At 58.1% G+C, this 26845-nt stretch overlaps 2 protein-coding genes across 5 annotated transcripts; one reads left to right on the plus strand and one right to left on the minus strand.

The window, feature by feature from the left end:
- On the plus strand, nucleotides 1-18876 carry RPS6KB2 (ribosomal protein S6 kinase B2). 4 transcript variants are annotated; one of them, XM_043516876.1, is made up of 16 exons: nucleotides 1-145; nucleotides 4409-4443; nucleotides 4707-4827; nucleotides 5518-5586; nucleotides 5679-5826; nucleotides 6050-6107; nucleotides 7050-7150; nucleotides 7240-7330; nucleotides 7484-7574; nucleotides 7905-8012; nucleotides 8388-8450; nucleotides 8819-8896; nucleotides 9376-9483; nucleotides 9640-9752; nucleotides 10216-10383; nucleotides 18780-18876. In XM_043516876.1, the coding sequence occupies exons 1-16, from the start codon at nucleotides 74-76 to the stop codon at nucleotides 18859-18861; spliced, it is 1506 nt and encodes a 501-aa protein (XP_043372811.1). In that variant the 5' UTR covers nucleotides 1-73; the 3' UTR covers nucleotides 18862-18876. The 4 variants fall into 4 exon arrangements, with proteins under 4 accessions (XP_043372811.1, XP_043372809.1, XP_038262563.1 ...); XM_038406635.2 differs by lacking the exon at nucleotides 18780-18876 and having other exon boundaries at nucleotides 2-145; nucleotides 10216-11155; XM_043516875.1 differs by lacking the exons at nucleotides 1-145; nucleotides 18780-18876 and adding an exon at nucleotides 3868-3984 and having other exon boundaries at nucleotides 10216-11155.
- Nucleotides 11469-26294, minus strand: LOC119857549 (protein tyrosine phosphatase receptor type C associated protein). Its single transcript, XM_038406636.2, has 2 exons — nucleotides 26151-26294; nucleotides 11469-12478 (listed from the first exon to the last, which is right to left on the minus strand). The coding sequence occupies exons 1-2, from the start codon at nucleotides 26151-26153 to the stop codon at nucleotides 11900-11902; spliced, it is 582 nt and encodes a 193-aa protein (XP_038262564.1). The 5' UTR covers nucleotides 26154-26294; the 3' UTR covers nucleotides 11469-11899.
- Between the last annotated feature and the right edge of the window lie 551 nt (nucleotides 26295-26845).

The raw sequence follows: 26845 nt of genomic DNA on the forward strand, positions 1-26845 counted from the left end.
GTGGGCGGGGCCCGGCCCGGCCCGGCCGGGGGAACGTGGGGACGCCGCTGTCGCAGCCGCCGCCGCCGCCGCCATGGCCGGGGTGTTCGACATCGACCTGGAGACCGAGGAGGGGAGCGACGGGGACGAGCCCGACCTGGGGGTGGTGAGAGCGGGGGATGGACAGAGCCGCAGCCCGGGACCCCCACACCTGCCACCCAGGTCCCCTGCGGGGCCCCCCCCGACCTGGTCTGCCGGGGCCCCCACCTGCCCCAGGGCCCCCATCTATCCCCTGCTGGGCCCCCCCGACCTGGTCTGCCAGGGCCCCCACCTGCCCCAGGGCCCCCACCTGCCTCAGGGCCCCCATCTATCCCCTGCTGGGCCCCCCCGACCTGGTCTGCCAGGGCCCCCACCTGCCCCAGGGCCCCCATCTATCCCCTGCTGGGCCCCCCCGACCTGGTCTGCCGGGGCCCCCACCTGCCCCAGGGCCCCCATCTATCCCCTGCTGGGCCCCCCCGACCTGGTCTGCCGGGGCCCCCACCTGCCCCAGGGCCCCCATCTATCCCCTGCTGGGCCCCCCCGACCTGGTCTGCCGGGGCCCCCACCTGCCCCAGGGCCCCCACCTGCCTCAGGGCCCCCATCTATCCCCTGCTGGGCCCCCCCGACCTGGTCTGCCAGGGCCCCCCACCTGCCCCAGGGCCCCCATCTATCCCCGGCTGGGGCCCCCCCGACCTGGTCTGCCGGGGCCCCCACCTGCCCCAGGGCCCCCATCTGCCCCAGGGCCCCCATCTATCCCCTGCTGGGCCCCCCCGACCTGGTCTGCCAGGGCCCCCACCTGCCCCAGGCCCCCACCTGCCCCAGGGCCCCCATCTATCCCCTGCTGGGCCCCCCCGACCTGGTCTGCCGGGGCCCCCACCTGCCCCAGGCCCCCACCTGCCCCAGGGCCCCCATCTATCCCCTGCTGGGCCCCCCCGACCTGGTCTGCCAGGGCCCCCACCTGCCCCAGGGCCCCCATCTATCCCCTGCTGGGCCCCCCCCCGACCTGGTCTGCCGGGGCCCCCACCTGCCCCAGGGCCCCCATCTATCCCCTGCTGGGCCCCCCCGACCTGGTCTGCCGGGGCCCCCACCTGCCCCGGGCCCCCACCTGCCTCAGGGCCCCCATCTATCCCCTGCTGGGCCCCCCCGACCTGGTCTGCCAGGGCCCCCACCTGCCCCAGGGCCCCCATCTATCCCCTGCTGGGCCCCCCCGACCTGGTCTGCCGGGGCCCCCACCTGCCCCAGGGCCCCCATCTGCCCCAGGGCCCCCATCTATCCCCTGCTGGGCCCCCCCGACCTGGTCTGCCAGGGCCCCCACCTGCCCCAGGGCCCCCATCTATCCCCTGCTGGGCCCCCCCGACCTGGTCTGCCAGGGCCCCCACCTGCCCCAGGGCCCCCATCTATCCCCTGCTGGGCCCCCCCGACCTGGTCTGCCAGGGCCCCCACCTGCCCCAGGGCCCCCATCTATCCCCTGCTGGGCCCCCCCCGACCTGGTCTGCCAGGGCCCCCACCTGCCCCAGGGCCCCCATCTATCCCCTGCTGGGCCCCCCGACCTGGTCTGCCAGGGCCCCCACCTGCCCCAGGGCCCCCATCTATCCCCTGCTGGGCCCCCCCGACCTGGTCTGCCAGGGCCCCCACCTGCCCCAGGGCCCCCATCTATCCCCTGCTGGGCCCCCCCGACCTGGTCTGCCAGGGCCCCCACCTGCCCCAGGGCCCCATCTATCCCCTGCTGGGCCCCCCCCGACCTGGTCTGCCAGGGCCCCCACCTGCCCCAGGGCCCCCATCTATCCCCTGCTGGGCCCCCCCGACCTGGTCTGCTAGGGCCCCCACCTGCCCCAGGGCCCCCATCTATCCCCTGCTGGGCCCCCCCGACCTGGTCTGCCAGGGCCCCCACCTGCCCCAGGTCCCCCATCTATCCCCTGCTGGGCCCCCCGACCTGGTCTGCCAGGGCCCCCACCTGCCCCAGGGCCCCCATCTATCCCCTGCTGGGCCCCCCCCGACCTGGTCTGCCGGGGCCCCCACCTGCCCCAGGGCCCCCATCTATCCCCTGCTGGGCCCCCCCCGACCTGGTCTGCCGGGGCCCCCACCTGCCCCAGGGCCCCCGTCTATCCCCTGCTGGGCCCCCCCCCGACCTGGTCTGCCGGGGCCCCCACCTGCCCCAGGGCCCCCGTCTATCCCCTGCTGGGCCCCCCCCGACCTGGTCTGCCGGGGCCCCACCTGCCCCAGGGCCCCCGTCTATCCCCTGCTGGGCCCCCCCGACCTGGTCTGCCGGGGCCCCCACCTGCCCCAGGGCCCCCATCTATCCCCTGCTGGGCCCCCCCCGACCTGGTCTGCCGGGGCCCCCACCTGCCCCAGGGCCCCCATCTATCCCCTGCTGGGCCCCCCCGACCTGGTCTGCCGGGGCCCCCACCTGCCCCAGGGCCCCCATCTATCCCCTGCTGGGCCCCCCCGACCTGGTCTGCCGGGGCCCCCACCTGCCCCAGGGCCCCCATCTATCCCCTGCTGGGCCCCCCCGACCTGGTCTGCCGGGGCCCCCCACCTGCCCCAGGGCCCCCATCTATCCCCTGCTGGGCCCCCCGACCTGGTCTGCCGGGGCCCCCACCTGCCCCAGGGGCCCCCATCTATCCCCTGCTGGGCCCCCCCGACCTGGTCTGCCGGGGCCCCCACCTGCCCCAGGGCCCCATCTATCCCCTGCTGGGCCCCCCCCGACCTGGTCTGCCGGGGCCCCCACCTGCCCCAGGGCCCCCCATCTATCCCCTGCTGGGCCCCCCCGACCTGGTCTGCCGGGGCCCCCACCTGCCCCAGGGCCCCCATCTATCCCCTGCTGGGCCCCCCGACCTGGTCTGCCGGGGCCCCCACCTGCCCCAGGGCCCCATCTATCCCCTGCTGGGCCCCCCCGACCTGGTCTGCCGGGGCCCCCACCTGCCCCAGGGCCCCCATCTATCCCCTGCTGGGCCCCCCCGACCTGGTCTGCCGGGGCCCCCACCAGCCCCAGGGCCCCCATCTATCCCCTGCTGGGCCCCCCCCGACCTGGTCTGCCGGGGCCCCCACCTGCCCCAGGGCCCCCATCTATCCCCTGCTGGGCCCCCCCCGACCTGGTCTGCCAGGGCCCCCACCTGCCCCAGGGCCCCCATCTATCCCCTGCTGGGCCCCCCCCCGACCTGGTCTGCCAGGGCCCCCACCTGCCCCAGAGCCCCCACCTGCCTCAGGGCCCCCATCTATCCCCCGCTGGGCCCCCTCCGACCTGGTCTGCCAGGGCCCCGACCTGGTCTGCCAGGGCCCCCATCTATCCCCTGCTGGGCCCCCCCACCTGGTCTGCCAGGGCCCCCACCTGCCCCAGGTCCCCCATCTATCCCCTGCTGGCCCCCCCCGACCTGGTCTGCCAGGGCCCCCACCTGCCCCAGGTCCTCCATCTATCCCCTGCTGGGCCCCCCCCCGACCTGGTCTACCAGGGCCCCCATCTGCCCCAGGTCCCCCATCTATCCCCTGCTGGGCCCCCCCCCGACCTGGTCTACCAGGGCCCCCATCTGCCCCAGGTCCCCCATCTATCCCCTGCTGGGCCCCCCGACCTGGTCCCCGGGGCCTCCAACCTGCCCTCCAGGGCACCCATCTATCCCCTGCCTGAACCTCTGCCCCCCCCCCCCCCAAGCTGGTCCTCAGCTCCCCCCAGGACATCCCCATATACCCTCTGGACACTCTAATCTTCTTCGCAACCCTGCTACCTGTTCCCCATATGAAGTCCCCAGTCTCTGCTGCACCTGTCCTCCCCACCCGCTGGGCTTTTGTGCTCCCCTGCCCCTGCTCCCCCCTTAGCACCTCTCTCTGTACTTGCTTCCAGTGTCCAGGTAGCATGTGATTTTTTTCCACCCCCCACAAGGAAGGGGCGTGAGTGACTCGGCCCCCTGCATCTTTTCCCACCTCCCCACAGTCTGTGACTCTGGACAGCATGATGAGCAATGTCCTTGGAAGGTGACTGCACCCCGATCATGGAGCATCCTTGTTACCTGTGACTAATAACACCCCAGCGAAACTAGCGCCTTACCCTGCCCCTGGGGAGGCTGTCGTCTCCCTGTCCCCTTGCTGTTCCACAGCCTGACCTTAAGCCTGGCACCTCCCAGCAGCCAGACATGAAAACTGGTGCCGCCCACTCCACACCCCATTGGTACTCTTAGGCCGTCTGCTCCTAGCCCTGGTACACACCTCACCCCTCTGCCCCATGCTCAACCCCTGGCTGCCTGCTCCTAGCCCTGCTGCCCCCTTACACTCCAAGTGCCCGATCCTAGTTCTGGTACCCCTAGCCCCTGTGCCCCTTGGCAGACTACCCCTAATCCCTGTGACCCCTTATCCTTGTGGCCCAGTGTGTGCTTGTCTGATTTCCCCTCCTCTGTCCTAGGAGATGGCTTTGGAGCTGCGGGGGAATGGCCTGGAGTAAGTAGCCCAGGGAAGGGGCTGGGTGGGGGCAGGGCCTTTGGACAAATGTCATTCTTTCTTTGGGGAGCTGACGAATTGAACCAGCCTCCTTGGGCTGAGGGAGTGGGCACTCAGGATCCAGAACATGCCCTATTCCCAGGGGCTTTCCCCCAGCTGTTCACTGGCCCAGTATGCCTTCTCCTTGGGTGGCTCTTCCTCCCTGTTCCCTACGGCGTCTCCAGCATGTGCTCCCTGCTCACATTTCTGCCTGTCTCCCTCAGGCCGGTGGGGCACTATGAGGAGATCGAGATTTCAGAGAGCAGCGTCAACAATGGCCCTGAGCGCATCGGGCCACACTGCTTCGAGCTGCTGCGTGTCCTGGGCAAGGGTGGCTATGGCAAGGTAGGGAAGTGCCAGGGGAATCGGACTGATGGGGCCAGCTGCGGGGGGCAAGGCTGTGTGCCTCCCTATGCACATGTCCCTGTTGCCCCACCTCTCTCTACTGGGGGATACCACTGTGGGACTGACTCACCCCTGTTCTCTCCTGGACCCCTGCTAGCCAGAAACCCCTATGGAGGGGAATGAGAAGGGTGGGAGGGAAGGATTGGGTGCTGGTACCCTTGCCAGGCCTGCTCTAGGGTTCTGTTTTGGGGGCAACTTGTCTGGTGGAGAGAACTGGTCAGAAATGTCAATTCTGACATACCATCGTGGTGCCACATGGGTAATGTACTTCAAATGCCTCCTGGCCCTGGCTTCTTAGCTGGACTACCTCTCCCAGGGTGCGTCATGAACTCAATTATTGTGGAGGACAGGCGGCACCAAGTGGCTCTCGCATGGCCCCAGTGCATCATGGGAAATTAAGTGTGGTTGGGGAGCTTGGCTTACAGAGGGGCTGCATGAGACAGCTGAGCTAGAACTCCCATGAGGCCCCATGGCTGGATTTCTGAATCCTGTCATGTTATTTCCATTGGGGCATCTCTTCCCAGATGGTCCCTTGAGTTGCTGGAGGAAGCTGCCTGCCTGCTGTTGGCATGGCACTGGGGATCTAGCTGTACAACCGCCCACCCTAAAGACCCCTCTCTTCCCTCACAGGTGTTCCAGGTGCGGAAGGTGCAGGGGACCAACACCGGAAAGATCTTTGCCATGAAAGTCCTGAAGAAGGTAACTAGCTGGCCAGCCCTTCCTGCTGCTGAGCTTGGAGGTGCCTCCTGCTGGCACCCTAATGCCCCTCTATCTCTGTCTGTCTCCCCCAGGCCAAGATCGCCTGCAACGCCAAGGACACAGCTCACACCAAGGCTGAGAGGAACATCCTGGAAGCCATCAAACACCCCTTCATTGTGGACCTGATCTACGCCTTCCAGACGGGTGGCAAGCTCTACCTCATCCTTGAGTGCTTGAGTGGTATGGGGCAGGGCTGAGGTCAGGGGTGGCTTGGGAGGGTTTGGCCCTAGCAAGGGCTAGGGGAGAGACCAGGCTGCATGCGAGTCACATATGTGAGCACACTATTGTCGGAGACTGTATAGTGCTGTCGGCCTGCAATCTGGCCAGAGCTGGCCCCTCTCTACCCTCATGACCTCTCTGGATGTGTGGGGAGCTCAGGTACCTCTTTGTTTTGGGTCTACAGGTGGAGAGCTCTTCATGCAGCTGGAGCGTGAGGGCATTTTCCTGGAGGACACAGCATGGTCAGTGACAGGAGTAGCTGGGAGCACAGAACCCCCCCCCCCCCCCCCCGCCAGTGCTCTGGCAGTGTTGTGATTGTTTTTGTAGACTCCTGAGCTCCAGCCCAGTACCCATCCCGCCCTTGCTGTGTTGACCAAAGTGTGTGGAAACGACCTGCTCCCATTGTGTAAACACACCACAGAGTGGGGCTCTTCAGAGGGATCACTGAGCTGGTGCCGAGTGCAGAGCTGTGTTTAAAGCCAGACGGTGCTCCCGTGCCAGAGCACCAAGGCAGAGCCAACCTGCTGGCGCCAGAACCTGAGGGAGGTGGGGGCTTGTGTGCAGCAGGGAATGGGGGCAGTTTGCAATACATAGTAACTGGCATGGCTCAGCGTCCCATGTTGTGCACACTGCCAGGGGCAGCCCGGGGCTCGCTGTGACCTGCTGACACCATGGTCAACGCTACAATCCTTGGTTACAAAGTGTCGGTTGCCACTGGTTCAAATGGCAGCCAACCTCCTCCAGGGGGAGACAAGGAAGGGCTGGGAGGAGGTAGAGATGGGCTGGGGAGAGCATGGGGGTCCCAGCAAGGGGAGGCAGGTATGAGGGGGAGGAACTGGGACGCACAAGTGCAGAGCTAAGCAGGAGAGAGGGCCCAGGAAGGCAGAGAGGGAATGCCAGCCGGGGCCCAGCCAGCCTGGGAGAGGGGGGCCATACTGGTCTGTGAGTGGTGAAGAGGTTCTTGTGCCATGGGGGTGCCCACAGCATTTCCCAGGGCCTGACTGGCTCCTCTGGGCAGTGCCCAGTTCTTCAGCATGGTGAGAACCATCCCCCTAGTTTGACTGGGCATGTCAGCTGCTGCTCCTGCTGGGGGAGCTGCATGGCTGGCACATCAGGGAGCAGCGCCCCCATGAGCTGCGGGTGTTGGGGTGGTACTGACTGCTTCATTCCTGCTTGTGTCACAGCTTTTACCTGAGCGAGATCACGCTGGCCCTGGGCCACCTGCATTGCAACGGCATCATCTACCGGGACCTAAAGCCAGAGAACATCATGTTGAATAGCCAAGGTATGGAACCTGGGGGCAGCGGGGTTGGATGTGGGGCCCAGAGAGCTCTGGCTCAGGAGGTCTGACCCACGGAGTCTCGTCTCCCTCAGGGCACATCAAGCTGACGGACTTCGGACTGTGCAAGGAGTCAATCCATGAGGGAGCCGTCACCCACACCTTCTGTGGGACCATTGAGTACATGTAGGTGCCCCAGTGACACCCACCTCCCCTCGCACTGCTCCCCCGTGCGACCCGGCCCCAAAGACACCGCCCCTCCCCTCGCACTGCTCCCCTGGGGGGCCTTGGGGTGGTCAGTGGATGGCCCAGCAGCTCAGGGTGTCTGTGCACCCCTAGGGCTCCAGAGATCCTGATGCGGTGTGGACACAACCGGGCCGTGGACTGGTGGAGCCTTGGGGCCTTGATGTACGACATGCTCACTGGATCGGCAAGTTCTGCTCGTGCTGTTAAAATGGGGGTGGGGGCCGGAGCCACAGGCTGAGTGTTTTCCCTTTCTCCAGGTACAGTGCTGGGCCTGGCTGTGGCTCTGCCCCATGAGCCTGTGCACCAAAGGGCACCTTCCCTCACCCCAGCACAGTCCCTCACTCTGCACCCTCTGCCCCAGCCCAGACCCTTGTTCTGCACTAGGTTCAGTGGCCCTTGTGCCCCACTGAGGTATGCTGAGTCATGCCCCTCTCCCAGCGTGACCCCCACTTTTTCCTGGTGCTCATCCCCTGCCCTGTCCCCATGCTCAGCCCCCTCTGTGCTTCATTTGCAGCCGCCCTTTACGTCTGAGAATCGGAAGAAAACCATCGACAAGATCCTCAAGGGGAAGCTGGTGCTGCCGCCTTACCTGACCCCTGACGCCCGCGATCTACTCAAGAAGGTGCTGCTTGCGTGTGCCCCCCCCCCCCCAATTAGGATACTGCCCCTCGCGCTCCTGACCTGTGTGAGGAGGTGCCACTGTTCCTAGTTAGTTACTGGCACCTGCCCCTGTCTGATGCTGTTGCCATCTCCTTCACTTCTGTTCCTCACAGCTGCCGACCTGTCAGCCCAAGAGCCAGCAGGATGCGATCTTGGATCAGGGCTTTTGTGTGGGTCTCACCAAAATGGCTGCCACTAGATGTGGAATCAGGGTGGGGGTAGGGGGGAACCCTTTAGTGTGTGTGTGTGTGTGTGTGTGTGTGTAAACAGTGCCCCCCACCCCATGTCCGTCAGGCTGTGCTCCCTGAGGGGCAGCCTGACTCCGTTCTCTTTTCAGTTCCTCAAGAGAAACCCCAGCCAGAGGATTGGGGGCGGGACAGGCGACGCGGCCGATGTGCAGGTAGGTAGGTGGGGTGGGAGGGCGCCTTCTGGGGGTGGAGGAGGGACAGTACACAGCGCTCTGAAAGGGGGGATTCTCTCCCCTACCTGCACCCATGGGCACACCGGAGTGAGTGGCAGGAGGCGGCTCCCTTCCATGTGCCATGGCTCTGGGCAGGGGGTGGAGCCTCCTCTCCAAGTGGGCACAGGCTCGTGCCAAGACTTGCCATGGCCTTCCTGGGCCCAGGACTCTCCGCACCAGAGGGCGTCTGCATGGGGAGCCCAGGGGAGGGCACAGGCCTGAGCTGGGCAGGTACCTATGCTGGGCAACAGGGGAGGGGGAGCAGCTGCTGGGCTTCTGACCTCCTGCCTGTGTGTCTGTCCCTACAGAAGCAGCCATTTTTCCGCCAAGTCAACTGGGACGAGCTGCTGGCACGCAAGCTGGACCCACCCTTCAGGCCCTGCCTGGTATTGCCCTTCCCCTGCCCCGAGCCACCCACCAATGGCAGGAGAGAGCCAGCCCATTGCTCCTTGCTTGCCCTGCCCAGCCCAGGCTGGGCTGAGCCCAGAACAGGCCTGCCTTGCTCTCTCCCACATGGCAATAGATGTCTCAGCTCCCAGCACCCTCACTGGGTGGCAGTGCAGAGCACTCACACCTAGGGCTCCTTGCAGCCCAGCCCTCCCAGGATTGGGGGAGGGAGACTGAGACAGTGTTGGAGAATGGGACCCAGGTGTCCAGGACAGCTGTGCAGGGCGCTCAGCCCCCGTGGGGCCCTGCAGCTCCCAGCCCCCTCGGGGAGAAAAACCTAGATGGCAAACGGGAAGCCAGATCCTTTATGTGGCAAGCCTGGTTGCCATCCTCCCCTGCTGGCGGATGGCGCTGATGCCAGGCTACCCCTCCCGTTCTGGGTTGACCCCTCTCTGCCCCCCTCCCTCCTACCCTGCAGCAATCAGATGACGACGTCAGCCAGTTCGACACCCGCTTCACTCGTCAGACGCCTGTGGACAGCCCTGATGATGCCTCCATTAGTGAGAGTGCCAACCAGGCCTTCCTGGTAAGGACTCCCAGCAGGGGCCGCTGTCTCAGCTGGGAGGGGGTGGAGCTGGCACTGCCCAACCCTGCCCTCCCCAGCAGGGGGCCCTCTGACACCTGGGAGGGGATGGAGCTTACACTGGCATCCCTGCTGCTCTGACCTCCATGATCTCTGCAGGGCTTCACGTATGTGGCCCCATCGGTGCTGGAGAGCATTAAGGAGGGCTTCTCCTTCCAGCCAAAGGTGCGCTCCCCTCGCCGCCTCAACAGCAGCCCCAGAACGCCTGTCAGGTACGGCTCGGAGCATTTCCAAATGAGGTGACCAACAGGCAGGCCTCCTTTCCCCTCTAGGGAACGCTGGCTCCGATCTGGCGCCAGGCTGGGGGAACTGGTTGACTCAGGGATGGAGAGTGGGATATGGGGTCTTTCCTCTCTAGGGGTCAGTGGCTCTAGCATACCCTTTCTGGGCTTTCCCAGCAGTAGATACACCTCTCTCTGTATGGTGTGGCCATGTGGAGCTGTGGATCTGGGTGGGCAGGGAGGCAGTGCCAAGACCTGGGGTTGTTGATCACAATGTTCCTGAGGAGGGGGTGGGATGGGGGCTGTGGATTGGGGCTTGGGGGAGTTGAGTGCCAAGGCGTAGGGCTGTTGATTGCAGGGTTCCCAGGCCTGGCCACCTGTGGGGGTTGGGATGGGGCTGGCTCACTCCCTCTCTGTGTGGGGGTCTCACTCCCAGTTTCCTTGTTGCTTTCAGCCCATTGAAGTTCTCTCCCTTCGAGGCCTTCAAGCCCAGCCTGGCGGTGGAGCCCATGGAGCTAGGGCTGCCGCTGCTGCCGCCCCCACCAGAGGGCACGGCCCCCCTTCCCATCAAGACGTCAGTGGGCACCAAGAAGCAGAAGGGGGGCCGGGGCCGGGTGGCAAGGTAGCTTGAGGCAGGCATGGTGCCCCTGGTTGGGCAGGAGACTCAGCTTGGACCGGCGGGAGGCTCTCCATGGAGGTGCCCAGCCTGTCGGTGACCCATGGAGTGGACATAGCCCCCTGACAGCTGAGTGGGGCTGGGGGGTATCGGGGGGCTCCCAGCTTGGATGGACTCAGGAGGAGATGCTTTGTCAGGGCTGCAATTCCAGAGGGTGGGGCAGCCCCAGCTGTGGAGGGCAGGGGGTGCTGGGCATGTCCTGAGCGGCCGCATGGCCCCTGGGCCGCAGGTCCCACCCACGGGGCTTTTAACCTTTCTTTGGTGCTCTGTTTTTATTGCTACAAATCATGTTTTGGGTTTGAGGGGCCCAGCGGGGAGGAGGTCAGCACTAGAGGAGAGCAGAGGGTGGGGGGTAGAGCATGGCAGGGGGGTTGTCGGGCGGGGTGTCAGTGTGTGCTGGGGAGGGAGCGGAGCATGGCTGGGGGGGCCTGTGTGAAGAAGGGCATCATGCAGAGTGTGTGGTGGGGGTTAGGGTGATGGGGTGGGGCTCAGAACCCGGGGGGGGCAGGGAATGTGGGGGGGCAGAGCCTGGAGAGGCCTGGGGGGCAGTGGGGTACTGAGTATTAGGGAAGCGATCATGCTCTGCCTCCTCTGGGTGGGAGGGTTGCTGGTTTGTCTGCTGTACGCCGTGTCACCGTGTGAGGTGTGTGGGTTGCAGGGCAGGCAGCCCCTCTCTGCAGCTGGGTCTGTGCCAATTAAAGCCTGGGTATGGCTGTGCTGTGGCTGTCCCTTCTTGTTGCTGGGGGAGGGGAGGTAGTTTGCCACCACCCCCTTGCTAGCTGCTCCATGGTGTTTGGGGGTTGGGGTCACTCCAGCTGGTGGGTAGCCAGTGCGGGGGATTTTCCAGTGGGGGAGCCTCATACTCTTCTCCCATCATGTTGTGGGGCAGGAGTCCTGGAGAGCCTTCCTTAAGGCCAGAAGGCTGGGGTCACCCTCCCTCCCCCTTCTTCCAGGGGTGTGGTTCACAACGGGTTTTCCCCCCACTCCCTGCATTCCCCGCTGGGGTAAATGAAGCTGCAGTGTGTGCCAGGTTGTGAGCAATGCTGCCCCTTTATTGGTGCCTGTAGCGCTACCTGTGGGCCAATCAGCAGCTCTCCAGTGGGAGTGGAGCCACACACTCATGCCACAGTGTCTCACCACGTAGCCTGGTGCAGGCAGTGGGGGTGGGGGAGGAGTGCTAGAGTCAATGCAGAGTGTGGGGGTGGCTGCTCCCTGGCTTGCTTGGGCTGGCTCTCCAGCTGTGAGGGTGGTGGGGGGGAGAGGTGGAGTGCAGGGGGCCCCATTGCAGCCCCACGGCGAGGGGTGGAGAGCTCTGCAGGGGGGGAATGGGGTGTAGGGAGCAGTTCATCCCTGCTTCTTTGAGGGGGCGGGCTGGCAGCAGTTGTTCAACTCCAGCTGCTCCCCAGTGAGCAAGTGGGGGGCTGCAGTCCCCCCTGTAGTCTGTGTCCTTCCCTCAGCTCCCCTAGAGGGCAGTGACATGCTGGCGGCTGCCTCCCTCCACCGTGCTGTCCTCCCAGGCGGCCGTCCCGGAGAAGGAGTGCAGGTCACTGAGCAGGCCCCCAGCGCTGGCGCCATCTGCCTCCCCTGCCTCTTCCAGGGCTCCCTCGGGGGCATTGCTGGGCGGGGTCCCCTCTGGCACAGCAGTGCCCTCCTCCTCACTCTGCTGTTCCTGCCCTCCTCTACCTTCCTCCTCATCCCGCTGAAGGGTCTCCTCGTCCTCGTCTTCGTCCTCTTCCTCGCCTTGCCAGTGCCTCTCAGGGGGCACCTGCCCTTGCAGCTCACGCCAGCGCCTGGCCAAGGCTGCCAGCAGGCGGTGTAGCTGGCACAGGTGGCGTGGGTGATATCTGCCATCTGAATCATGGCTCAACTTGCGCCAGGCCAGGGCCAGCACCAGGATCAGCAGCAGGAGCAGGAAGACCAGGAAGACCACAGCCACGGAATTGCTGTCTGGGTTGGAGTCTGAGCCCAGCGCGGCTCCCGGAAGCAGCAGGAGTGCCAGCCCTGCAGAGAGCAGCCCCTGTGGGGCATGGATAGCGGAGTGCTGGGGGAGGAGGGGAAGGGGAGGAGGTTAATGACTTCCTGCAGGTGTGCCAGGCTTGTGGGCATGCCTGGGACCTTGGCACTGCATGAATACCCCTTCCCCATGCTCAACACAATTGCTTTGTGCTGCTGTAACACAGCACCCTGGACTCCATATTCACTACTGGGATATGATTGTGGTATGTTTTGTGCAAAGTACACCTTGTGAAGTATTGTTCCATTGAACATTGCTATTCAGTTGCCTTGTCTGTACTATCATGGCATGTGAAGTTATGAAGTATTGCTATATGTTTGGTACTGACATATATGGCAAGTGGAACACGTGCACAGCCAGCCTTTCAGTGCTAACAAAGGAGAAACTGATGAGACAGATTTACATCAGGTCACCAAGACATGTCTGGCTCGTCCTGTCAAGAATTCACTCCCCCAGAGATGCCTCAGAGAGGGTACATATGCAATGGGTGCTGTCTTACCTCCATGTCACAGTAAGGATCTTTCTAGCACCTGGAGAGAAAGTCTAAGTGAGGGTCAATGACATCACCACTTGGCCTCTTTCCTCCCCCATCTCAACACCTGGAAGATCATTTGGAAAGCAAAGTCTTTGAATGGAGGAAATTGATCCCAGGTTGGCAAGCAAATTCCCCCTGTGTAATAAGAAGCGTAAACTGCCTGAAACCTCCAGTGGGGGTGAGAAACTGCTTGATTCAAATCTTGCTTAGTCTGTAGAATTTAGACTGCGAGGTTTTTTTTTATTTCTTACATAACCAACTTTGCTTTCTGTGTCTGCTTCTTATAATCACTTAAATCTTTCTGTAGTAAATAAATCTGTTTTAGATTTTACCTAAAACTGTGCTTTTGGTTGAAGTGCTGGGGGAATCTCAGGTTAACAGGGGCTGGTGCGTATCCACTACCTTTTGTTGGAGTGGCAAACTAATTAATGGGCTTGCACTGTCCAAGGAAGTTTTGAGCAGTGTAAGATGCTATATTTCTGGGGTGCAAGCTGGAGGCTAGGGTGATTTATACAATTTGTGTACTTAGCATTCATGCAATTTAGCTGAATGAGCAAAACTTGCTGTTGGCTGAGTGATCACAGTAGCTGGAGGGGTTTGCTGCTTGTCACTGGCATAGCCTTGTGAGAAACAGCCCAGGTTATAGAGTTAAGGTGGCACAGTGGTCCCAAAGTTCCAGGTTATACCCCAGGAATCCTGTCTCCATGGCACAATGAGCAGGATGAAATGCACAGCTTGTTCTGACTGAGATTTGCACTTCTGACACGTGTAGATATTTTAAGTGAGACTTTAAGGCCCCCTCAATGCGGTCAAGAAAGAATTACAAGTTTATTATTTTGTGTTTGCATATTTTGGGAAAGGGAAATAGGAGCAGAAAGGCATAAAAATGAGTGAGTGACACAGTTGCCAGATTAGATCTGTACAGACTGCAGGTAGCAGAAAAAGAGAGAAACTGAGCATTGGTTGAAAATGAAAGAATCAGAGATAAAGGAGAGAGGGAAACAGGCTGCCAGAGAGAACACAGCACATCAAGGAACTCTAGAGCTGAAAAACAAGGAGGCTGAGGAAGGCTAGAGATTGAAAACACCAACTGGACTTGCTAGAAAAGCAGAACCAGAGCCATCTAAACCCACTGATTCCCATCTCTCCAAAAATCCACAAATGGGAGCAGTTATGTCCTGTTCCAGGCTCCATATTTTGCTGGGACCGCAGGGGGAAAGGGTAAAGTCCCAGAACCTGCTGAAGGAAAGGGAGAAAATCTCTTTGAATCTTCTGCAGCAAAGGGAAGTAATATGATTCCTGGGGTTTTTTTGGGAGAGGGGATTGAGACCAGCTCCTGCACCATAGCTTAAGGCAGCACCTCTTCAGGAAGGGAGACGGGTGGAGTGCCTGGCACTGAGAAAACTGTTCCAGCCATTAGCCATGAGCCCTTTGCAGCTACACAAGGGATAGATTCTGCTCTAGAGAGTTTAGGGAGATGTGTCCTAGAGGGGACCCCAGAGAAGGAAAATGGGGAAAGAATAGTGGGAGCACATGCATATCACCTCACTGCTCACTTGAGAGAGGATGCCTAGGACTGAGTGGCTGATTCAGCATCTGTGCACCCAGGCATGCTGCTTGTAACTTAGGTTCAAACAGGGGACTGTGTAATTGACCTTTCTGAGCATAGCAGTCATGTAGCTAATTTCTCAGGGAAAGGGGTGATGGAGGTACTCCAATCTAGGTCCCAGCTTTTTAGGACACCCATCTTTATATGCTTGTGAAAAGTCAAGTCAAGATGCAGCTTCCATGCCTGTAACAGCCAAGAAGCTGAGTCCAGGAACCTTCCAGGCAATGTTTGTGAACATGCAAATCTCTCAGCTGGCAGAGGAGAGAGGCTGGTAAAGACACAAAAGCAGCTGACGGAGAGCTGCTGGAAAAAGGTGTGTCTGACTAAAGAGCAAGCACTTGTAACCTAGAGACACAAATCATGAATGCTTAAGAAAAGGGGGTGGGGAACACAGGGTAAAAACTAGAAGAGGAGATGGATTTCTTGCATATGGACAAACTGAGGTTGGGAGACAGCTGACACAGGACCAGCCAAAATGCAGAATCCCCTTACATCCTTACCTCACCAGACTCTGGAGTACCAAAGTGGGTGGGAACCTGGGAGGCAGTGACCATGAGATGGTCGAGTTCAGGATCCTGACTCAAGGAAGAAAGGAGAGCAGCAGACTACAGACTCTGGACTTCAGAAAAGCAGACTTTGACTCCCTCAGGGAACTGATGGGCAGGATCTGCTGGGAGAATAACATGAGGGGAAAAGGAGTCCAGGAAAGCTGGCTGTATTTTAAAGAATCCTTATTGAGATTACAGGGACAAACCATCCTGCTGTGTAGAAAGAATAGTAAATATGACAGGCGACCAGCTTGGCTTAACAGTGAAATCCTTGCTGATCTGAAACACGAAAAAGAAGCTTACAAGAAGTGGAAGATTGGACAAATGACGAGAGAAGAATACAAAAATATTGCTCAGGCATGCAGGAGTGAAATCAGGAAGGCCAAATCTCACCTGGAGTTGCAGCTAGCAAGAGATGTTAAGAGTAACAAGAAAGGTTTCTTCAGGTATGTTAGCAACAAGAAGAAGGTCAAGGAAAGTGTGGGCCCCTTTCTGAATGAGGGAGGCAACCTAGTGAGAGAGGATGTGGAAAAAGCTAATGTACTCAATGCTTTTTTTGCCTCTGTCTTCAAGAACAAGGTCAGCTACTAGACTACTGCACTGGGCAGCACAGCATGGGGAGGAGGTGACCACCCCTCTGTGGAGAAAGTGGTGGTTCGGGACTATTTTGGGCCCCACACTACAGGAAGGATGTGGATAAATTGGAAAGAGTACAACGAAGGGCAACAAAAATGATTAGGGGTCTAGAGCACATGACTTATGAGGAGAGGCTGAGGGAGCTGGGATTGTTTAGTCTGCAGAAGAGAAGAATGAGGGGGGATTTGATAGCTGCTTTCAACTACCTGAAAGGGGGTTTCAAAGAGGATGGCTCTAGACTGTTCTCAATGGTAGCAGATGACAGAACGAGGAGTAATGGTCTCAAGTTGCAATGGGGGAGGTTTAGATTGGATATTAGGAAAAACTTTTTCACTAAGAGGGTGGTGAAACACTGGAATGCGTTACCTAGGGAGGTGGTAGAATCTCCTTCCTTAGAGGTTTTTAAGGTCAGGCTTGACAAAGCCCTGGCTGGGATGATTTAACTGGGACTTGGTCCTGCTTTGAGCAGGGGGTTGGACTAGATGACCTTCTGGGGTCCCTTCCAACCCTGATATTCTATGATTCTATGATTCTATTTAGAAAAGCTGGACGAGCACAAGTCCATGGAGCTGGATGCGCTCCATCCGAGAGTGCTAAAGGAGTTAGCGGATGTGATTGCAGAGCCATTGGCCATTATCTTTGAAAACTCATTGCGATCGGGGGAGGTCCCGGATGACTGGAAAAAGGCTAATGTAGTGCCCATCTTTTTAAAAGGGAAGAAGGAGGATCTTGGGAACTACAGGCAAGTCAGCCTCACCTCAGTCCCTGGAAAAATCATTGGAGCAGGTCCTCAAGGAATCAATTCTGAAACACTTAGAGGAGACGAAAGTGATCAGGAACAGTCAGCATGGATTCACCAAGGACAAGTCATGCCTGACTAATCTAATTGCCTTCTATGACGAGATAACTGGCTCTGTGGATGAGGGGAAAACAGTGGACATGTTGTTCCTTGACTTGAGCAAAGCTTTTGACACGGTCTCCCACAGTATTCTTGCCAGCAAGTTAAAGAAGTATGGGCTGGATGAATGGACGATAAGGTGGATAGAAAGCTGGCTAGATTGTTGGGCTCAACGGGTAGTGATCAATGGCTCCATATCTAGTTGACAGCTAGTATCAAGTGGAGTGCCCCAAGGGTTGGTCCTGGGGCCGGTTTTGTTCAATATCTTCATTAATGATCTGGAGGGTGGTGTGGATTGCACCCTGAGCAAGTTTGCAGATGACACTAAACTGGGAGGAGAGGTAGTTATGCTGGAGGATAGGGATAGGATACAGAGGGCCCTAGACAAATTAGAAGATTGGGCCAAAAGAAATCTGATGAGGTTCAACAAGGATAAGTGCAGAGTCCTGCACTTAGGACGGAAGAATCCCAATCACTGCTACAGACTAGGGACCAAGCGGTTAGGCAGCAGTTCTGCAGAAAAGGACCTAGGTGTTACAGTGGACAAGTAGCTGGATATGAATCAACAGTGTGATGTTGTTGCCAAGAAGGCCAATGGCATTTTGGGATGTATAAGTAGGGGCATTGCCAGCAGATTGAGGGACATGGTCGTTCCTCTCTGTTCTACATTGGTGAAGCCTCATCTGGAGTACTATGTCCAGTTTTGGGCCCCACACTACAACAAGGATGTGGAAAAATTGGAAAACGTCCAGCGGAGGGCAACAAAAATGATTAGGGGACTGGAACACATGACTTATGAGGAGAGGCTGAGGGAACTGGGATTGTTTAGTCTGCAGAAGAGAAGAATGAGGGGGGATTTGATAGCTGCTTTCAACTACTTGAAAGGGGGTTCCAAAGAGGATGGATCTAGACTGTTCTCGGTGGTAGTAGATGACAGAATGAGGAGTAATGGTCTCAAGTTGCAGTGGGGGAGGTTTAGGTTGGATATTAGGAAAAACTTTTTCACTAGGAGGGTGGTAAAACACTGGAATGCGTTACATAGGGAGGTGGTGGAATCTCCTTCCTTAAAAGTTTTTAAGGTCAGGCTTGACAAAGCCCTGGCTGGGATGATTTAGTTGGGGATTGGTCCTGCTTTGAACAGGGGGTTAGACTAGATGACCTCCTGAGGTCCCTTCCAACCCTGATATTCTATGATTCTAAAGCCCCAAAGATATGAATGGATTGAGAACCCATACTGAAGAGAAAGAAAAGCTAGTAAGTGAACACATGCTAAGGTTCAGGAAGGAGTTGAAAGACACAATGGGTGTTGAACAAACCAGACTGTCTAAATAGAGGGCATGGTATGACAAAGCTACTTGTAAACGCCCATCTGTAATAAAGGGTTTGGTGCTATTCTTAAATCTCCTGATAAAAATTTTGATGCTAATGGTAAACCTTGTGATAAAGAATTTGGGGCTGATAGTAAACCTGATGAAAAGGTTCAATATGCATGATTTTTGGGAAAAGCTTTTGAACGTGCTCAGGTTGGTATATAAGATCAAACCATGTGTTAAGAAGCTCCGTGGTAATGCTGCTTTTCAGCTCATACCTATAAACAGACTTGGAGCTTGTCACAGCAGAGAAACCATAATAAACCTGTTCTACTGTATGGAAGGGGAAACTGTTCCTCAAAGTAGCACCCTGGACTCCCATATTCACCACTGTGTGGTGATTGTGATATTTTAAAAAAGGTATGCCTTGTGAGATATCATTTATAAAGTCTTGGTCTGTTGAACATTGCTATTCGGTTGGATTGTCTGTACTATCATGGCATGTGAAGTTATGAAGTATTGCTGTATGTTTGGTACTGAAATATGTGGTAAGCGGGACACGCACACAGCCAGTCTTTCAATGACAACAAATTTAAACCAGGACCAGCCAAATAGGAGTTGATGGCCCACCAAGAAGAATCCACTCTCCCAGAGCCTCCTCAGAGAGGGCATGTATGCAATGGGGGCTGCCTAACTGCAATGTCACAGTAAGGATCTTTCTAGCACCTGGAGAGAAAGTCTAAGTGAGGGTCAATGACATTGCCACTTGGCCTCTCTCCTCCCCCATCTCAACACCTGGAAGCTCGTTTGGAAAGCAAAGTCTTTGAAGGGGGGTGATTGGTCCCAGGCTGGGAAGCAAATTCCCCCTGTGTAATAAAAACTGTAAACTGCCTGAAACATCCAGTGGGGGTGAGAAACTGCTTGATTCAAATCTTATTTAGACTGTGAGATTTTTTATTTCTTATGTATTCAACTTTGATCTCTATGCCTGCTACTTATAATCACTTAAATCTATCTTTCTGTAGTAAATAAATCTGTTTTATATTTTACTTAAAACAATGTTTTTGAGGGAAGTGCTGAGGGAATCAGCTCAGATTAACAAGGGCTGGGGGTGTTGGGCAGGGTATGTGTGGGGAGCCTAGGGTTGGGTGCAGGGGCCTGCAGATTGGCACTGGGGTGGCATTAGGCAGGGCTGAGGTGGGGGAGCCCAAGGTGGATGCAGGGGGCTGTGGGTTGGTGCTGGGGGTGGAGAGGGGCGTTAGGGTGTGGTGAGCTCAGAGTTGGGTGCATGGGGCTGCGGGTCGGCACTGGGGGGGGCGTTAGACAGGGTGTATATGTGGGGAGCTCAGGGTTGAGTGCAGGGGCTGCAGGTTGGCACTGGGGGGCATTAGGCAGGGCTGAGGGGGGAACCCATGTTTGGGTGTGGGGGGGGCTGTGGGTTGACACTGGAGGGTAGGGTTGCAAACTGTCTAATCACACAAAATCAAACAACCCCTTCCCCACCCCTGCCCCAGGCCCTCCATCCACCCTCCCTTTGTCCCTCACTCTCTCCAGCCCTCACTCACATTCACTGGGCTGGGGTAGGAGGTTGGGGGGCAGGAGGGAGTGAGGGGTGTGGGCTCTGTGATGGAGTTTTGGTGCAGGAGGGGCTTCTAGGCTGGGGCAGGGGGTTGGTGTGCAGGAGGCTGTGTGGGCTCTGGGAGGGAGTTTGGGTGCAGGAGAGGGCTCAGGGCTGAGGCAGGAGGTTGGGGTATGGGAGGGGGTGAGAGGTGCAGGCTCCGGCCGGGTTGTGGTTACCTCGTCAGAAGGCTCCCGGTCAGTGGCGCAGCAGGGCTAAGGCAGGCTCCCTGTCTGCTCTGGCCCTGAGCTGCTCCCAGAAGCAGCTGGCATGTCTCTGTGGCCCCTGAGGGGTGGGCAGGGGGCTCCGCATGCTTCCCCTGCCTGCAGGCACTGCCCCTGCAGCTCCCATTGGCCGCAGTTCACAGCCAATGGGAGCTGCGTTGTCAGTGATCGGGGAGCGGGCAGCACACGGAGACCCCCCTGACCTCCTTCCCAAGGGGGCACAGAGATGTGCCAGCCACTTCTGGGAGGGGGCAGAGCCAGGCAGGCAGGGAACCTGCCTTAGCCCCATTGTGCTGCTGGACTTTTAGGGGCCAAAAATCTCCTGATTTGGCTTCAGTAGCCTCCAGGAGATAGAGCCTGATTCTGGGAGACTCCCAGCGAACCCATTAGGCTGGGTGTGTGCAGGGAGACCAGGGGGCTGTGGGTTGGCACGGGGTGGGGGCGGTCATTAGGGTGTATATGTGGGGAGCCCAAGGTGGGTGCAGGGGGCTGAGGGTTGGCAGCAGTGTTCCCTCTAATTTTTCCCACCCATCTATGGAATGAATTTTGCTATGTGCACCAATATGGAGGTGATGTGATGCAGATAACAAAATTCATGTGGTGGGGGTGGAGGGGGCAAGGGGTTCTGAGGGTGGGAGGGGGCTCAGGGCTGGGGCAGAAGGTTGCAGGGGGGGGTGGGCTCTGGAGCAGGGCTAGGGGTGAGGGGTTGTGAGTGCAGGAAGGTGCTCTGGGGCTATGACATGGAGAGAGGACTCCCCCCCAGCTCTCTCTCTCCCACAGCAGCACGTGGGCGCCCCTCCCTGGGCCATGCAGGTTCAGGCTAGGGGTTAGGTTTGGGCCGAGCGAGGGGAGCCCCTCCCCCCCGGCCGCGGCAGATCTGGGGCTGAGTTGGGGCCGGGAAGGGGCGCCCCAGCCAAGGCAGGTCTGGGCTGGGGCTGGGGCTGAGTTGGGGCGCCCCAGCTGTTGCAGGTTTGGATCAACCCTCCCCTAGCCACAGCAGGTCCGGGGCTGGGGGTTTTCTGAGCGCTAAATAGGCTGCTGTGCGGCCACGTAGTTTACAGGGACCTTTGGTTGGCACTTCGGGGGGGAGCGGGGAGGATTAGCAGGGCTGAGGGGAGAGTTGGGTGCAGGGGGCTGCGGGTTGGCACTAGGTGGGGAGTTAGGCGGGGGTGTGTGTGTGTGTGTGTGTGTGTGTGCGTGTGCACGTGCGCATGCGTGTGCTTGTGCGTGTGTGTGTGTGTGGGGGGTGCCTTACCCCCCTGCCCTCAGGTGATGGGTGCAGGCCTGGATGGTGCATTGTCAGGTCTCGCGCCCCTCGCAGTCGGTTGCCAGGCCGTGTGTGTCTGGGGGGGGGAGCGGTTTCTGCTCAGCTCATTCTCAGTGTCCCGCAGGGGCTGTGAATCTTGCTCTGGTGTGGCTTCCACACCCTGCTGTGTGTGTGTGTGTGTGTGTGTCGGGGGTGGCTGGGCGGCAGGTGGTGTGCATCACATGCTACATGGCCTGTGTGGGTGGCTCCTGGGTGCAGGCCTCACCCGGCTGAGGAGGGTAACAGGAAGCTGCGGTCAGGCAGGTGACAGCAGTAGAGTGAGAGGTGGCTTTGCAGCTGGCAGCAGCTGCAGGGCCCAGCCCCGACCTGTTCCAAGCTCTAGCCCCCTGGGCTGGCACTGGACCCAGCTCAGCAAACTCAGCCTCTCAGTGAGCCAAGCCTGACTCCCTAGAGCAGCAGGCCAGAGTGCTGACCACTGCGGGGCTGGCGCCCTACTTGTCCCTGCCACAGAGAACAGCCCTTCCCAGAACTGCAGCCAGCCAGGCAGGGCCCTGCCAGCAGGCACAGGGTCACCCATGTTGCCAGGGGGCTCTGAGGAGCAAGGAATAGGAACATAAAGAGCTACCATAGTGGATCAGGCCATGGTCCATCTAGCCCAGTATCCTGTCTGTCAACAGTGGCCAGGGCCAGATGCGTCAGAGGGACTGAACAGAACAGGGCAATTATCGAGTGAACCATCCCCTGTTGTCCAGTCCCAGCTTCTGGCAGTCAGAGGTTTAGGGACACCCAGAGCACGGGAATGCGTCCCTGATCCTCTTGGCTAATAACCATTGATGGACCTATTCTCCATGAACTTATCTAATTATTTTTTTAACCTAGTTATACATTTGGCCTTCACAACATCCCCTGGCAATGAGTTCCACAGATTCACTGTGCATTGTTTGAAGAAGTACTTCCTTTTGTTTGTTTTAAGCCTACTGCCTATTAATTTCATTGAGTGACCCCTGGTTCTTGTATTGTAGGAAAGGATAAATAACATTTTTCTATTCACTTTCTCCACATCATTTATTTTCTAGACCTCTATCATATCCCCTCTTAGTTGTCTCTTTTCTAAGTAGAACAGCCCCCAACTTTTTAGTCTTTCCTCATATGGAAGCTGTTCCAGACCCTTCATTATCTTTCGTTGTCCTTCTCTGAACTTTTTCCAGTTCAACCAGATCATTTCGGAGATCTGTGGGTGTACCATGGATTTATATAGTAATTATGATATTTTCAGTTTTAATATCTATCCTTTTCCTACTGGTTCCTAGCATTGTTAGCCTTTTTTGACCACTGCTGTGCATTGAGCAGGTGTTTTCAGAGAATTGTCCATAATGATTCCAAGATCATTTTTGAATGGTAACAGCTAATTTACACCCCCATCATTTTGTATGTCTAGTCAGGATTATTTTTTTTCCAGTATGCATTACTTTGCACTTGTCAACACTGAAGTTCATCTGCCATTTTGTTGCCCAGTTGCTACCCAGTTTTGTGAGATCCCTTTGTAACTGTGCACAGTCTGCTTTGGACTTAACCATCTCGAATAACTTTGTATCATCTGCAGATTTTGCCACCTCACTGTTCACTTTCTTTTTCAGATCATTTATGAATATGTTGAACAGCACTGGTTCCAATACAGATCCCCAGGGGACCCTGCTATTTACCTTTCCTCATTCTGAAAACTGACCATTTATTCCTACCTTTTGTTTCCTGTCTTTTAACCAGTTACTGATCCATGAGAGGACCTTCCCTCTTATCCCATGACTGCTTGGTTTGCTTAGGAGCCTTTGGTGAGGGACCTTGTCAAAGTCCAAGGATCACCCTCATCCAAATATTTGTTGACACCCTCAGAGAATTCTAATAGATTGGTAAGGCATGATTTCCCTTTACAAAAGCTGTGTTGCCTCTACCAATAATTCTGTTCTTTACTATAGATTCAACCAATTTACCCGATACTGAAGTTAGGCTTACTGGCCAGTAATTGCCAGGATTGCCTCTGTAACCCTTTTTAAAAATTGGTATTACATTAACTATCCTCCAGTCATCTGGTACAGAGGCTGATTTAAGCAATACCACAGTTAGTAGTTGTGCAATTTCATATTTGAGTTCCTTCAGAACTCCTGAGTGAATAAGATCCAGTCCTGGGGACATATTACTGTTTAATTTATCAATTTGTTCCAAAGCCTTTTCTACTGACACATCAATTTGGGACAGTACTTCAGATTCCCCCCCAAAAGGCTAGCTTTCGGGGTAGGATGGGACAATCTCCCCCACATCCTCTACAGTGAAGGCTGATGCAAAAAATTCATTTAGCTTCTCTGCAATGGCCTTGTCTTCCTTGAGTTCTCCTTTAGCACCTTTATCATCTCCTGACTGATTTGCAGGCTTCCTGCTTCTGATGTACTTCAAAAAAAAAAACCCCATGCTGTTATTTTTTGCTTCTTTAGCAAGCTGTGGCTCAGTTTTTGGCCTGCCTAGCTACACTTTCACACTTAACACTTAGCTCGTTCCTATTAGCCTCACTAGGATTTGACATAAAGGATGCCTCTTTGCTGCTAACACCTTCTTGACTCTGCTGTTTTGCCATGGGCTGTTCGTCTGGTCCTTGACTGGCTTTGTGGCGTTGTGATGTAAATTTAGTCTGAGCCGCTTGTGTGGGGGTTTGATATAATCCCCCTGCTTCTTGTAGTCATTTACCCTTGGGAGAACGCCTTGTAATGAAATGGAGCAGTAGGGAAGGGTGAGGGGAGGGGTGTGGGTGTGTGTGTGTAGTTAATGGCTCCTCCTCAGACCTGCCTTTGAGGGGCTGTAATTGTCTGCTCTCCCTCCTGACCCGTGCTGGGCCTGTGGGGCTCCCAAAAGCGCAGGTGCTGAGAGGCCCGGTGGGACTGGATGGTGTCTCTCCCCCAGCAGCTGCTCTGCTGAACTTCCATGGCCCCCAAGCCCACAGCACTGCCAGCCACTGGGGCTCAGCCAGCCCCAAGGGGCCCTGGCCAGTGCCCAGAGGGGCAGGAGATCCCAGCTGGCTGGAAGGGAGCAGGGCCAAACGCTGAACAGGCAGCTGTCCCAGGAGCCCCTAACATTGAGGGCTGTGGGGGAGGCCAGGAGAGGAGGTGGGGCTGCCCCTTGGGGCAGAATGGGCTGCAGGGGGTCTGTTGTAACACTTGCGGGCCTAGAAGGCCTACCTCTAATGGGGCTTTACCACCTTAACTTCCACCGCCCCTGTGCCCCAGCCTGTCTCAGCCTCTCTGCCTCCAGCTCTCTCCTGGGCAGCTGCCTTTTGCATGGAGGAAGCCTAAGGCTGGGCTAGGAGGAACTTTGGCAGAGGGGGCAATTGATCTTTGCCCAGCTCCACTTCTGCTTTCAGTGAACAGCAGCCCTGTCTTCACTGGGGCAGGTGAGTCTGGCTGGGGCTCTGTCCTGTCTTAGGTGGCTTGGGCCAGGTAGAGTAGGCATGGGGTGGCGGCACTAACTTATTGCAGCACGTGGGGGGGGGGGGGGAAGAGGGGAGGAGGAGGAGAACTGGGCTGGGCTGCTGAGAAATGGAGTCTTTACAGACCATGGACCGGAAATGGCCCGAAGGCTGTCAAGCCGAGAGCTGGGTGCCCTGTGCTGGGTCGAGCTCTGCCTGGGCAGGGGGAAGACTAAACTTCACCCGCTGCCAACCAGGAGCAGAAGCGCCAAGTTACCCGCCTCTCTGCCATGCAACCACCTAGCTGCCTTCTGAGCAACGCCCCAGCACCCCCACCTGGCGCTCGCCCATCTCAGGTCGGCGCTCGTTGGGCTTCAGGCCAACACCTTCTCTTTGCAACAGTGACTAGGAGCTGCCACCCTGGCCACTGCTGACCTATGCTAGGGCTGTTATTTCCCCACCTGGGGATTCTCCTGAAGTATCTATGGCACCGCAGTGTGGCCACGCCCCAGGGCAAGACACCCCGCTGCTTGTCTACTGCAGAACTCAGCCCTGAAAGCAGGCAGACCGGTGCCTTCATGCACCATAGGCACCCCTGTCCTGTGATCACATACACTGGAGGGAGGGAGCAGGGCTCAGGATCCCCTAGATCACAGCCTACCAAGCTGCTCCAACTGATCCCCTCCCTCCAATACACCCCCCCCCCAGCACAGAAACTGCATGTCTCTAGTCAAAGCTGGGGAGCACAACACAAGCACTGGCACCTTCTCCTCATGTTTCAGGGCTATGGATTACAGTGTCCCCCCCCACTTCCAGAGCAGCTCCTGAGGGCTGGCAGCAGCTTTCAAGGGGAGGGGCAGTGAACAGAGACCTGGGGAAGGAGGAAGAGGAGCAGACCAGTGATCAGGGGAGGGAGCAGTGGGTTTTGTGGGAGCCTGTTGATGTTAGCAGAGTGGCCCGTGCTGTTCTGGATAGGGATTTCCTAGCAGCCTTTGCTCATGTGCCCATGGTTTTGCCTGTGGTGAGGCACAGGGAATGGCAGGGTCAGCAGTGGCCATTACACAGCTGTTTCCTCCACAGACCCAAGAACAGATCTCCTTCCCGCCCCCCCAGTACATGGTCCCCTCGTCTAGGTGGAAAGGGTGGGGGGCCAGGATACCCCATACTCCACCCCCCCTGCCCTAGAGTTCCAGCTGCAGCCAGGCCTCCCCTTTGGGGCAGGAGGCCATCAGGTGGCAGCCCCATGCCCCTTTGCCAATGCTCCTATATGGGGAGAGGGCCCCACCCCAGCCATCGCCACTACAGACCCAGGCCAGTCCCTGCCCCTGTTGAGTTCCCAGTTGGTGTGTGTGTGGTGCGCATCTCTACCCTCCCCCCACAACCCCCTGGGCCATTCCCATCCTGGCTTGAAACCAGGCCCCCGCCTAGTTTCCCTCCAAACATACCTGGCCCAGCCTGGTGCCCGGGGCAGAGCCAGGGGAAGAAGCCCATTAACCTTATCTAACTTCTTGCCTCCCATCTCCCCGGGAGAGAGGGGGGAGTTTTTCCGCCCTCCTGCCCTGGGGGTGGGGGTGGGGGTTCAGCCCCCAGAGAGGGCCCTTACCATTGCGAGGCGATGGCAGCTGGCAGCTCCCGGCAGGGTGGGGGACTGTGCGACTGGCGGGGAGCAACAGAGGCATGCAAGCGTGGGCGGGCGTTTCCTGCCAGCCCATCCAGCCCGCTGCACTGGGGAGCAGCTGCAATAGCAGCCAAGGGCTGTGCAGCCCCCATTGGGCGAGGGGGTACTTTATGCAAATTAATCAGCTGATTTGCATCGAGCCCTCAACTGTTGATAGACCACAGGTTTCATTCACCTCCAGGGCAGGCAGCCAACTCTTCCCGCCCAAGATCTGGGGAAGGGGGCTTGGTGCTTGGCATCTTTGCCCATCCCACCCATTTGGGCAGTGGCTGAGGTTGAGGGCGTGGGAACTGAGGCCTACTCAACTCATCATACGGAGGTTACCCAAAAGCCAGTAGAAGGGCATTCCGCTACCACCCAAGCAGGGCTGGAATTGAACCAGTGATTGGTAGGGGACAGGGTACAACCCACCTGCTGTGCCCTCTGCCAGCCCAGCCTGGCCCATGTGGAGAAGGTGGAACTGCAGAAAGGCAGGGCACGGAGAAAGCTCAGGATCCTCCAGGTGCTGCCTATGGGAAATCGCTGGGGTGGAGCACAGGACACTTCTCCAGGAATTGGGGGAAGTGGGGCTCAACTACCCACAATCATCCCATAAGCTCACACACACACACAGGCTCCCC

The sequence above is a fragment of the Dermochelys coriacea genome, chromosome 6, assembly GCF_009764565.3.
Source record: "Dermochelys coriacea isolate rDerCor1 chromosome 6, rDerCor1.pri.v4, whole genome shotgun sequence".
In the NCBI taxonomy this organism is placed as follows: domain Eukaryota; kingdom Metazoa; phylum Chordata; order Testudines; family Dermochelyidae; genus Dermochelys; species Dermochelys coriacea.